Below are 14,169 nucleotides of genomic sequence, written 5' to 3' on the forward strand. Positions count from 1 at the left end.
CGCTACGGTCGCAAGTTCGAATCCTGACTCGGGCATGGATGTGTGTCATGTCCTTAGTTAGGTTTAATTAGTTCTGAGTTCAAGGCGACTGATGACCTCAGAAGTCGCATAGTTCTCAGAGCCATTTGAATCTATAATGGATATTGAAAACAACGACCGTCACTGGGGAAATAATCACCCCTCACATTCACCTTGTAGACCAGTCTCTTTAGTGAAAAACCAGGCCCAGCAACTCCAGACTGAAGCAAGCGTCCTTTCACCAGGAACACGAGCCAGTCGTAATTAACAGGCATGGTCATTTGAGGTTTTTCAGCATATTCGTGATGCTCTCCATTGGATGAAGCAATCCTATAACCATTAATGCTGTCATTATTTGTATACGTTCAAGATACCGTACTGGTAATATTCGCTATGAGACCCACACACTTGAGCTATATTCTAGTGCTGGTCGAATGTTGCAGACTACAGAGACTGTGTTAAAGCCAAGATGAAAATTAGAATTTCCCTTCAATGTATTTTCCCAGTTCCCTATTATGAGCCAGTTTTCCACTTGCCTTACCTGTAGCAGAGCCTAGGTCATCATTACATTTCACACTCTCACTAATTATTACTCTCATGTATTTGTATGAGTTGACTCGATTTGGGACGCACTGAGATTCTAATCATAATGTAATACTAATACGTTTGTTTGCGTGGCCATCTTCCGAAGCAGCTGTTAAAACCTGGTACTGTAGGTTATCCGTCTAGAGCTGGCAGCAGTCTAATTAAAAAGAATTACAGCAGACGCGTTTCGCTTTTATTTATATAGCATCTTCCGTGGTTAATGGTGTTTCTTTACACATACTCCTCCTTGCCTGATTGTCAGCAGCGCTTAGTGGCGAAAGGCTTCATTTCACATTTGCATTTGGCAGTTTCTGGTATTCTGCAGTATTTCCTGCGCTGTGCTATTTACACTTCACTTTCTCAAACTGTTGATAATTCCCAACTGCCACACCGGTTTTTTACTTCCAGTGCGAATGAAACACTCACATACGCTAAAGCATCTAAAATCGTAAGTTTCTTTGCTGATCACTCTGGAAAATGAAACTTCCTGGCGGATTAAAACTGTATGCCGGACCGAGACTCGAACTCCACCATCTGAGCTACCCAAGCACACAGCTTTACTTCTGCCAGTATCTCGTCTCCTACCTTCCAAACTTTACAGAAGCTGACCTGCGAATCTTGAAGAACTAGCACTCCTGAAAGAAAGGATATAGCGGAGACATGGCGTAGCCACAGCCTGGGGGATGTTTCCAGAATGAGATTTTCACTCTGCAGAAGTGTGTGCGCTGATATGAAACTTCCTGGAAGATTAAAACTGTGTGCCGGACCGAGACTCGAATTCGGGACCTTTACCTTTCGCGGGCAGGTGCTCTACCATTTGAGGCCCCGAGTTCGAGTCTCGGTCCGGCACACAATCTGCCAGGAAGTTTCATATCAGCGCACACTCCACTGCAGAGTGAAAATCTCATTCTGGCGATCTGCTAAATGTTTAAACTATACATATTTTGAATCCAATCTAACTGGACAGACTATCGCTTTCCCTGGACGACGAGTCGTGCACGTGGACGTGCCATTCGTAAGCAAGTATCAGAGTGTGGTATACAGAAGGTGAGATACGGAAAGGTAGCACTGAGTAGCTTTGGCAGTTCCGCCCTGGGACGAGTCTTGTACGTGATTACTATTAATACTGTCTGCCGTGTCATTAATAAACAACACGATCAGTAACCATCTCAACACAGCTCGACAACTGTCCCTCCAAAATAACTTTCTGCGCCCTTACTACTAAGAAAACCGTAATTTGTATGCTACCCTACGTGATGAAATACCACATAACAGATTCTTACCTTAGGGCTGCGCTGAAAATACCAGCGACGAAGAGACCGGGCAGTCCAGGCACAGCCGTGGAGACCTGCATCACGTAGTAGGGCAGCAGCTGGTCCGGCCTCGATATCGCCTGCAGCACCAAGGCACACACTCCAGTCTAGACTGATGTTTTCAGAAATACATGATATGACTAAGGCCCAATCAACAAACCAACTAAATCACTACAGCCACTCCTAATAGCGTATGCGTCAGTGAAGCCTTAGGTACAACGGAGGCAACAGTTTTGTAATTTGGTTATACTGTATAAGCTCAAGACCGAACGAGCTCTCGGCATATATTTTGGTAGTTACTTCCTAGTCTGTGTGTGATACAAGCAGTACTAGGGTAGCTCTCATTTCTTTCTAAACATTTGACATTGAATGCTGCTGTAGAATCTTACCATAAATCATATCATAAAAATATGTGTGTTGTGGTCTTAAATCTTGAGACTGGTTTGATGCAGCTCTCCATGCTACTCTATCCTGCGCAAGCTTCATCTCACAGTACTTACCTAAATCCTTCTGAATCTACTTAGTGTATTCATCTCTTGGTCTCCCTATACGATTTTTACCCTCCACGTTGCCCTCCAATGCCAAACTTGTGGACCCTTGATGCCTCAGAACATGTCCTACCAACCGGTCCCTTCTTCTTGTCAAGTTGTGCCACAAACTCCTCTTCTCCCCAATTCTATTCAATACCTCCTCATTAGTTACGTGATCTACCCATCTAATCATCAGCATTCTTCTGTAGCACCACATTTCAAATGTTTCTATTCTCTTCTTGTCCAAACTATTTATCGTTCTTGTTTCACTTCCATACATGGCTACAGTCCATACAAATACTTTCAGAAACGACTTCCTGACACTTAAATCTATACTCGATGTTAACGAATTTCTCTTCTTCAGAAACGCTTTCCTCGCCATAGCCAGTCTACATTTTATATCTTCTGTACTTCGATCATCATCAGTTATTTTGCTCCCCAAATAGCAAAACTCCTTTACTACTTTAAGTGTCTCATTTCCTAATCTAATTCCCTCAGCATCACTCGACTTAATTTGACTACATTCGATTATCCTCGTTTTGCTTTTGTTGATGTTCATCTTATATCCACCTTTCAAGACACTGTCCATTCATTCAACTGCACTTGCTGTCTCTGAGAGAATTACAATGTCATCGGCGAACCTCAAAGTTTTTATTCCTTCTCCATGGATTTCAATACCTACTCCGAATTTTTCTTTTGTTTTCTTTACTGCATGTTCAATATACAGATTGAATAACATCGGGGATAGGCTACAAACCTGTCTCACTCCCTTCCCAACCACTGCTTCCCTTTCATGTCCCTCGACTCTTATAGCTGCCATCTGGTTTCTGTACAAATTTTAAACAGCCTTTCGCTCCCTGTATTTTACCCCTGCCACCTTTAGAATTTGAAAGAGAGTATTCCAGTCAACATTGTCAAAAGCTTTCTCTAAGTCTACAAATGCTAGAAAAGTAGGATTGCCTTTCCTTAATCTTTCTTCTAAGATAATTCGTAAGGTCAGTATTGCCTCACGTGTTCCAACATTTCTACGGAATCCAAACTGATCTTCCCCGAGGTCGGCTTCTACCAGTTTTTCCATTCGTCTGTAAAGAGTTCGCGTGAGTATTTTGCAGCTGTGACTGATAGCTCGGTAATTTTCACATATGTGAAAATCTTATCATAAAAATGGATTACAAACAGTATCCACTGTAGACACGTTTATTTCGATGCTAACCGGTTTCGGCCATTATTTGACCATTCTCAGATCCTCTATGATGGTAGGCTGTGGAGGTGAATGGAGCGGGTGCTGTTAACTCCACAAATTCCAAGCGATATGAGGGTCTGAGGATAGTCAAATACTGACCGAAACCTGTTACCACCGAAGTAAATGTCTTTTCTGAGGTCGCCACTATTTGTAATTCACTTTTAAAGTACTTTTTGCCAGACAGCTATTTATCGAGGACAAATGTTCTCAAAAATTACTAATCTTATCGTACAGTGCAAGATTCACGGCCGGTGTATGGGCATTACGTTGTGATCCGAGTCATATTTCTGTCCCTAATGTTTTATCTTCAATTACGGAAGACATTCTCAGAGACTATAAGGTGCTAGTTAGTTAAAACACAAACGTGAACTTATCTAGCAAGCCGAAAACACCATTCCTAGAGTTCCTAATGAAGTTTACGTTTAAAAATTAACTTCTTTATGACCCTCTGAGGAGGTCTTCCGTTGTCTGAAATAAAACGTTAGGCACATAAATATGTGTTAGACCACAGCCTGATGACCAGAAAATGAATAAGATGAAGCTATTGTGGACAGGGTGCTTTCCCTTTTGGCCGACGATATCACGGCTCTGGTACCTGTGCTGTGCCGGGTTGTTTGTTAAATGCTCGTTCACTCATGGCAGTAGTGTTAGTCTTCAGTTACGTCCTGACGTAATTTCGCCTAGCCGTCCCGGACTGAGCCACTCCCATTACCTTCCGCATTAGCCGTGGAAGGTGACTATGTAATCTATGTGGTTGTAACAGGCAGTACATGCTTCTGAGTCAATTACTAAAATCCGCCGGGTAGACCGTTCGCCCGGTGCAAGTCTTTCGATTTGACGCCACTTCGGTGACTTGCGTGTCGATGGGTATGAAATAATGATGATAAGAACAACGCAACACCCAGTCCCTGAGCGGAAAATATCTCCAACCCAGCCGGGAATCGAACCCTGACCGGTAGGTATGACACTCCATCGCGCTGACCACACAGCTACTACAGGCGGATAGTCTGAAGATGATCCAAAGAGATTAAAACACTTTATGCAATAAAAAATGTACAACTGCGAGTGAAGAATAAATGAGAATCGTTTTACATAATACAGCGCACTATGAACCTGCGGATGATGGACAGAAAAAAGAACAGCCATTTGCTGTGCAATAAATGTATGACACAATTCCCTCGTTTACAATCCAAGCTTAAAGAAGCATATTACCAAGAGTCACAGTTTGCAACGAATAGAAAAGTTACTGATGCTAAATATTGGCACAAAATTAAAACTACATATCGCCAGCAATGAGAATGTAAGTGAATAGGGATCGCAGGAAAAATGGGTAAGAAGCAAACTTAAAAATTAACAGGTAAATTGCGAATGGAAGAGTAGAGCTTGATTGTCAAGTCTGTGAGAGCTACATTCTGAAGATAATTGGACTTGTAACCTCTTACATATACGTAACGGCGTCGTCGTCGTCATCTTGCTGAAACAAAGCTTTAAAAAACTTGTTACTGTTTTAGGAGTTGAAGAAGTCATCCAACAGTATGAAAGGGAGCAGTACTTTATAACTCGCAGTGAGAAATACAGTTCTTGAATTTTTCTAACGCTCGTATACTGTTTGTAATTGTGTAACTGTTGCAAATATAAAAGGTCGCATTCAATTGAATCTCCTGGCTACCCCTATGTACAGATCCCGTTCAGGAAAGATGTAATCCATTTTACAATCAGTGTCGCTTACGTACAAACCAATAAATATTGGTGCCACACTGGAACACTAAGATAATAAAAAGTACATAGCAGAAGAACATAAGCTAGACGCGTGGCACAATATACAGTACTGAGCGGAAAGAGAAAGGCCTAAAGATATTTCAGCATTACGCGAAGTAATAAACAACAAATTGTAGGAGTATGTGGCAAGAATGGACAGCACCAGAATGATGAGGACACTGCTTAACTGCTAACCGAAACACAGTGAAACGATACATAGATGACTGAAGAAGTAGGGCTGAAACAAGATACTCGGGGACTGAATAAGCCGGAAGTGCTTTAATCCTTAGCTTAGAAACATTTAGTGTAATGGAACTGTCATCACTGAATCCTCTATTTCGTAACCAAGCAATGAGCCGTCAATGGATAAAATTCATTTTCTGCGTCTTTCATTCTCAGTCGCCTAGTGGACGCTGTATTTTGAACTCACTGTTCTCATTGCAGCACTCTGTGTTTTCCGTTGAAGACTCCAGCACTATACTGCGAGACGAAAATTCTTTACTTTAAAATGTCGTCACATCGCCTGGGAATCCACATAATGAGATGTCTGATATAGGTATGTAATACAAAATTTAAAAAAGAGAACATAGTGAGCCCTAGTAATTGGCTTCACATAATTTTTTGTGAATTTTTATTACGCTTCGTTTTATGTAACATTTCTGTAAGTTGCAATTGTAGGTATTATCGGAAGCTGGAAATTCCCATATTCTTTGACACGCTTCTCCATGCATGGTTACCAAATCACAACTACCGAACTGATATGTTTAAAAACATAAAGAGAAATTCGTAATTAGCTACTTACCTTTGCCGATATAGGGTCACAGTTGTGGTACGTTGCATATATTAGCAGGCCAGTGAACACGCTGATCGCTTTCATTGTGATTATGCCTCCACCGAAACCAAACAAGCAGCTGAAACATAAGATATTTAATAACGGAGATGATAGAAAATCAGCACAGGAAATAAAGTATATCACAGCATGGAAAAGGCTTTTCTCTACGCAATCATCCTACAAATAACTTGTTGTTGATGTGAAGAAGCTCTTATTTAAGAAACCTCTTTGCAGTCATTTTCAGCGATCTGTTGAAAATAAATCGCATTTTGATTCCTTAGGAGTACATGTCTTATACACTGAAGAGCCACAGAAACTGGTACACCTGCCTAATAGCGTATAGGGCCCCCGCGAGCATGCAGAAGTGCCGCAACACGACGTGGCATGGACTCGACTAATGTCTGAAGTAGTTCTGGAGGAAACTGACACCATGAATCCTTCAGGACAGACCATAAATCCGGAAGAGAATAAGGGGGTGGAGATCACTTCTTAACAGCACGTTGCAAGGCATCCCAGATATGTTCAGTAATGTTAATGTCTGGGGAGTTTGGTGGCCAGCGGAAATGTTTAATCTCAGAAGAGTGTTCCTGTAGCCATTCTGGACGTATGGGGTGTCGCATTGTACTGCTCGAATTACCCAAGTCCGTCGGAATGCACAATGGACAGGTGATCAGATAGGACGATTGCTTACGTGTCACATGTCAGAGTCGTTTCTAGTCGTATCATGGGTCCCATATCACAACTGCACACACCCGACACCATTACAGACCCTCCACCAGCTTGAACAGTCCCCTCCTGACATGCAGCGTCCACTGATTCATAAGCTTGTCTCTATATTCGTACATGTCCATCCGCTCCATACAATTTGAGTCGAGGCTCGTCCAACCAGGCAACATGTTTCCAGTCATCAACAGTCCAGTGTTGGATGTTTACGAGCCCAGGTGAGGCATAAAGTTTTGTGTTGTGCAGTCATCAAAGGTACACGAGTATAAATGGTTTTTTGTCGAATGGTTCGCACTCCGACACTTGTTGATGGCCCAGCATTGAAATCTGTAGCAATTTGCGGAGGGGTTGCACTTCTGTCACTTTGAATCATTCTCTTCAGTCGTAGTTAGTTGGTCGTGTTACTGCAGGATTTTTTTCCAGCCTCGCAGATGTTGGAGATCTGATGTTTTACATGATGCGTGATATTCACGGAACACTCGTGAAATGGTCGTACGGGAAAAGCCCCACTTCATCGCTATCTCGGAGATGCTGAGTCCCATAGCTAGTTCGCCTATTGTAGCAGATAAATCTTGGTAACCTGCCATTGTACCAGCAGTATCTGATCTAAAAACTGCGCCAGACACTTGTATTATATAGGCATTGCCACCCGCAGCGTCGTATTCTGCCTGTTTACACGTCTCTGTATTTGAATAGTATGCCTATACCAGTTTCTTTGGCGCTTCAGTGTACACAGCTCCGAAGTGTTTTCAGTTCAAAATTCCTTAAAAAAATCCAAGCACCTCAAGAGCATTCCACAGTGATCACGACAGCTCTCTAATTAATTCATACTGAGATGTTACCTTCATTATTAACTCAACATGTTCAAAAATATTTTGGCAATTTGTGGTAAGGACTATGGGACCAAACTGCTGAGATCATCGGTCCCTAGGTTTACGCACTACTTAATCTAACTTAACTTAACTTACGCTAAGGACAACACACACACCCATGCCCGACGGAGGACTCGAACCTCCGACGAGGGAAGCCGCGCGAACAGTGACAAGGCGGCTCAGATGGCACGACTACCCCGTGCGGCTTCAAAAATATGAGTGAGCTAATGAAGACAAAGGAGTTGCGATTAGTCGAAGTGTATAGCTGATTATCAGATCTCGGTTCACAATGTCGATGAATGGTTGCCATTATTTATTCTGTGAAACGAAACTAGTGTTCATCATTTTTAAATAATTTCGGTTGTTGTAACTTGTATTTTACAACCGTTTTCCTACAAATCAACGATTACCTACAGTGAAAGTAGTGTGATGTATGGATACAGAGAAGGTACTACATTTTCTAAGCCTGTGACTAACTGAATTGCTGAGTCATTAATTTAGAGGGGAGTACTTACATCCTGGCGCTACGCAGATTGGGCACCGACAGGAATTTCTGCATGGAGCCCTGGTTAATGGCGCAGACTGTCAACCAATTTGCTGTCGTTCCGAGGACAATGGTCCAGAAGGAGTTCCGTACAAATGGGCTTGGATTCATTCTATAAGGAGAGAAGAGCGATTAAGTTTCCATATACTTGTTTTTGTGCGGTATTAGCCATCCTTCAGTATATATAGTAAGCTTTATAGTTCTTCATTTAAAATTACAGTGACATAAGGATGTTTCCAATTTGCGGAAGATTGATTCATGCAATACATAAACATTAATAAACGATAAGCTTGACAGAACAAAAAGTATGCGTGGTTTTATGGTGTACGATGACGGTTGTGTGTTGCATCGTTTCATAATACCATAGTTTATAGAGAAACGCGATTCGAAATTTTGAGTAAGTTAAGAGACAATATGCACATTATGTTGTGAGTAAGAAGCAGAGCTATGTTAATAACAAAATTTTAGTTTCGTAACTATAAACAAAATATTGATAACAAGTGAGGCTCTATATGGCTGCAAAATACGTTGGCACTTTCTTTAATTTTATGTTTGACTGTGGATACAGACAGTTCTTATAAAACTTTCTAATTCGTGAAGCAGTCCTTGCAGAGTTTCATTGGAATTTCATCAACCTCTCTGAATAGAAATTCTTGTATTTTGAGAGTAATGAAAAGAATTAAACACTGTATGAAATTCCTAGTAGAAACACTTGTATCGTGCCGAAACACACAACCAGTCTCTAACACTCCATGATTATCGACATAGTACAAAAATAACGACAAAGCCATTTAGTTTATAACCTCATTACTTTCAAAAACGTCTGCAGCATTTTGTCCATTTTCTAGCTTTCCACAAGTGTCAGAGGCGAAATGGAAGGCTTCCCACGGGAAAAAAATCTTTTCTTCTCCGCTGTAGATACTTTGGGTCGACGTTATTTTGTTATGGACTGTAATTCACTAAGATGACTTGTAGTCAGTACTGTTCCTACACACGAGATCAGGTTAATCATATTATTAAAATTCAAAAGCGAAAAATGTTTTAATATCAAATTAAGCGGCCTGAACGTGTTTACCATTATTTTTGAAGTCATTTTAGAAAATAGGGCATTTCACGATGTTTTAAAGATTTGAAATTTTAATAACGCGCTCTAGAAACAGGGCAACGGCCTTGCCGAAGTGGCTACAACGGTTCCCGTGAGATCACCGAAGTTAAGCGCTATTGGGCGTGGCCGACACTTGGATGGGTGACTATACAGCCACCATGCGGTGTTGCCATTTTTCGAGGTGCACTCAGCCTCGTGATGCCAACTGAGGAGCTACTCGACCGAATAGTAGCGGCTTCGGTCAAGAATACCATCATAACGACCGGGATAGCGGTGTGCTATCCCCACGCCCCTCCTATCCGCATCCTCCGCTGAGGATGACACGGCGGTCGGACGGTCCCTGTAGGCCACTCGTGGCCTGAAGACGGAGTGCTCTAGAAACAAGAGATAGCGACGGTGGCGCCGTCTATTAGTGATGAGGAGTGTCAAGGTTCGTCCCATATACAGGTCAGTAATACTGTCACACTGGTTGAAGCGACATCGTGCTTACGTTGTGGAGCGCTCCGACGAATGTGCCGAGCGCGTACGACGTGCCTTTCGTAAGCATTTCAAGATTCAGCCGCGATATCCATTGCTCGTGGAGCAATAGTCAGCTAGGTAAGAAACTTCCTTGCAACTGCTAGTGCATCGAATCGAAAGTCAACCGGCCCTTGGAATGCCATACAAACTACCGAAAACATCGAATGTATGCTTAGTAGTATGAAGACACGCCCTTGTCGTTCGTTACAAAAAACTGGTTCAAACAAGAAGGCGCGACATGCCGAATATCCAATAAGACCTTCCAAGTGGTCCGTGTAACGGTTGGTAACTGCATATTGTCGAATGGCCGCCTCACTCGCCTTATTTAAAGAAACCAGACTTTTACCTATATGAATGTTTGAATGCAAGAATGTACTCCTATCGGCCGAGGAGTTTGAAACAGTTAAAAGATCAATTCACGGTTAAATTTCCAGAATTGCTCAAGAAGCTACAAAGATGTGTTCAAAAACTGGATGGAACGCATACAGTATTGTGTAGCCGAGAATGTTCTTCGTTTAACCGATGTACAGGGTGTGATTCAAAATTTTCTAGACTTAGAACTAGAAATTTATTGGCCATTTGTGTACAGCGCACTAAAATTCTTCAAAATACACTCCTGGAAATTGAAATAAGAACACCGTGAAGTCATTGTCCCAGGAAGGGGAAACTTTATTGACACATTCCTGGGGTCAGATACATCACATGATCACACTGACAGAACCACAGGCACATAGACACAGGCAACAGAGCATGCACAATGTCGGCACTAGTACAGTGTATATCCACCTTTCGCAGCAATGCAGGCTGCTATTCTCCCATGGAGACGATCGTAGAGATGCTGGATGTAGTCCTGTGGAACGGCTTGCCATGCCATTTCCACCTGGCGCCTCAGTTGGACCAGCGTTCGTGCTGGACGTGCAGACCGCGTGAGACGACGCTTCATTCAGTCCCAAACATGCTCAATGGGGGACAGATCCGGAGATCTTGCTGGCCAGGGTAGTTGACTTACACCTTCTAGAGCACGTTGGGTGGCACGGGATACATGCGGACGTGCATTGTCCTGTTGGAACAGCAAGTTCCCTTGCCGGTCTAGGAATGGTAGAACGATGGGTTCGATGACGGTTTGGATGTACCGTGCACTATTCAGTGTCCCCTCGACGATCACCAGTGGTGTACGGCCAGTGTAGGAGATCGCTCCCCACACCATGATGCCGGGTGTTGGCCCTGTGTGCCTCGGTCGTATGCAGTCCTGATTGTGGCGCACACCTGCACGGCGCCAAACACGCATACGACCATCATTGGCACGAAGGCAGAAGCGACTCTCATCGCTGAAGACGACACGTCTCCATTCGTCCCTCCATTCACGCCTGTCGGGACACCACTGGAGGCGGGCTGCACGATGTTGGGGCGTGAGCGGAAGACGGCCTAACGGTGTGCGGGACCGTAGCCCAGCTTCATGGAGACGGTTGCGAATGGTCCTCGCCGATACCCCAGGAGCAACAGTGTCCCTAATTTGCTGGGAAGTGGCGGTGCGGTCCCCTACGGCACTGCGTAGGATCCTACGGTCTTGGCGTGCATCCGTGCGTCGCTGCGGTCCGGTCCCAGGTCGACGGGCACGTGCACCTTCCGCCGACCACTGGCGACAACATCGATGTACTGTGGAGACCTCACGCCCCACGTGTTGAGCAATTCGGCGGTACGTCCACCCGGCCTCCCGCATGCCCACTATACGCCCTCGCTCAAAGTCCGTCAACTGCACATACGGTTCACGTCCACGCTGTCGCGGCATGCTACCAGTGTTAAAGACTGCGATGGAGCTCCGTATGCCACGGCAAACTGGCTGACACTGACGGCGGTGGTGCACAAATGCTGCGCAGCTAGCGCCATTCGACGGCCAACACCGCGGTTCCTGGTGTGTCCGCTGTGCCGTGCGTGTGATCATTGCTTGTACAGCCCTCTCGCAGTGTCCGGAGCAAGTATGGTGGGTCTGACACACCGGTGTCAATGTGTTCTTTTTTCGATTTCCAGGAGTGTATGATGCTCCAGCATGAACACAGCGCTGCCAGCGCCTCTCCCACTGTTCGTAGCCCTTCTTGAAGGCCACGGGCGTTATGCTGTCAAGGGCTCTAGTCGAAGCCTGCTGGATGGCGTCGATGGAGTCGAATCGCTTCCATTTTAGGCCTGTCTTGATATGGAGGAAAAGTCACTTGGAGCCAAGTCGGGGCTGTAGGGTGGCTGCGGGAGTGTTGTCACGTTGAACTGGGCCAAAACTTTGGCGGCGGCAAGCGACGTGTGAGCGGGCGTGTTGTCGTGGTGGAGAATCCAATAGCCCTTGATCGCCAGGCGGACGCGGCTGATTTGATCCCTCAAGCGGCGGAGCACTCACACGAAGATGAAGGTCGTTGTCTAAAAGTTCCGTCACTCTCTCCACATTTTGATCCGTTCGGCTTGATGATGGCCTCCCAGAGCGGTCATTGTCTTCAACATTTCCATGGCTATATCTGAAACATTTGTGCCACATAAAAAACCATTGCACGGGACATGGCTTCTTCCTTAAAGGCCTCTTGAATCACACCGAGAGTCTCCGTGGCGGTTTTGTTCAGTCGCACACAAAACTTAATGGCATAACGCTGCTCCAAGTGTTGCTCCATTCCACCTCCCCCACTATTCGACCGAAGTCAATGACGCTCACTCACACTGCAGGCGATGCGCCCTCTCCAGTGTTCCGGAGGCAACTACCGTAGCGTCAGTTCGTTCCCTGAGAACCCCCATTAATTCCCTCACCAGGCGGAACTAGTCCGCGCGCGTTCCCCTACTCAGAAATTAATCAGTATTGAAACTTCTGAATCACACCTTGTAATTTTTGTACCTTGTCTAAAACGTCCAACATTGCTTCACGTGTAGTTTGTGTGTTATGTAAATATGAAATCGTCAAAACATTGTGAAAGAACCTGTAGTATGGTATTCGCAACTAGGGTGGCATGGCTGTCTCACTACCTTTTCTTTTATCGTTGTTCCAACAATTAGCAGTTTCCCACTCTGCCCAGCAGTTGCGCCATCATTGCCCATGTTTTCTTGATGCTCCAGAGGGCACGCATGTAGGCTACTCTCCGATTGCTTTACCACGGCGAGGCAAGAAGTCTCGTGTTGTCAGAGCGAAGTACAGTCTGGCGTACAGAGCTGAAGCGGTCATAACTTGGTGGCAGCACTGGACCACTGTGGGCAGTAACTGACAAGGCGTCGGTGCATCACCAGCGCCATGGAAGGCACGACGGCCAGGCCTCTTTCAGTATCGGCAAGGCTCCCACAAAATGTGCTTCCGTGTAGGTGGAGGATAGGTGACAGCTGTCGCCATCGGGTAGCGACCGAGGCTCAAGAGAAAGACAAGTCGCGGTGCGGTTACAGTGTGGCTATGAAAAGTATGTCATGGATTATGTTCACAAAATCATTGTATTTATTCAGAACAACCTCCCCCTGAATCAAAACACAGCTGAAATTGTTTTAAAAGATTTTTCAAACAGTCATTGCAATCCTCTTTTGGAACTGCATTTTGTACTGCTGTACAATTTTCTTCAATCCCCTTAACTGCATCGTAACGGTGTCTTTCATTACCATTATCAATTTGGGGAACGTCCAGAAATCAGCTGGGGCCAAATCCAGCGAATATAGCGGCTAATCCACGACTATGATTCGTTTGCTGGCCAAAAACTCGTGCGCAATCATTACCTTGCAGGCTGGGCGTTGTCGTGGAGAACCGGCTAGGAATCTGCCTGCCGATGCAGGGGTCGAATTCTGAGGGTTCTCTCCTGTAAACACAAATGTTAACACAACATTTGATGTTGCGTCGCTGCTACACTGCCAATTTTCGACGAGTGTCAGACACGTACTTACATTCGCGGCCGGGATCCCTGCGGCAGCCATACTAGCTCTTTGACCTGCTACGCATCTATTACTGAAACTTGCGATAGTAACGCCGCAGTTCGGCACGAGATTGCATTCCAGTTTGAAATTTCAGACAATCAGTCTTAACGGAACTGACACACTGTGTACGTCACTGGGCGTGACAACACCGGCATTACTAGCTGTGGCGACTGCCTCCATCAGAAAACGAGTTAATATTTGAGACC

At 44.7% G+C, this 14,169-nt stretch overlaps 1 protein-coding gene across 2 annotated transcripts in view; it reads right to left on the reverse strand.

Moving 5' to 3' along the window:
- Positions 1–14,169, reverse strand: part of LOC126260855 (sodium-coupled monocarboxylate transporter 2-like) — a 110,825-nt gene that overhangs the window by 42,573 nt on the left and 54,083 nt on the right. For both annotated transcript variants that reach the window (XM_049958267.1, XM_049958266.1), the window contains exons 6-8: positions 8,390–8,530; positions 6,250–6,358; positions 1,887–1,996 (exon numbers count right to left, since the gene is read on the reverse strand). In XM_049958267.1, coding sequence (XP_049814224.1) covers positions 1,887–1,996; positions 6,250–6,358; positions 8,390–8,530 — 360 coding nt within the window. The remainder of the gene's footprint in view (positions 1–1,886; positions 1,997–6,249; positions 6,359–8,389; positions 8,531–14,169) is intronic.

This window comes from Schistocerca nitens, chromosome 5, assembly GCF_023898315.1.
Source record: "Schistocerca nitens isolate TAMUIC-IGC-003100 chromosome 5, iqSchNite1.1, whole genome shotgun sequence".
NCBI lineage: Eukaryota > Metazoa > Arthropoda > Insecta > Orthoptera > Acrididae > Schistocerca > Schistocerca nitens.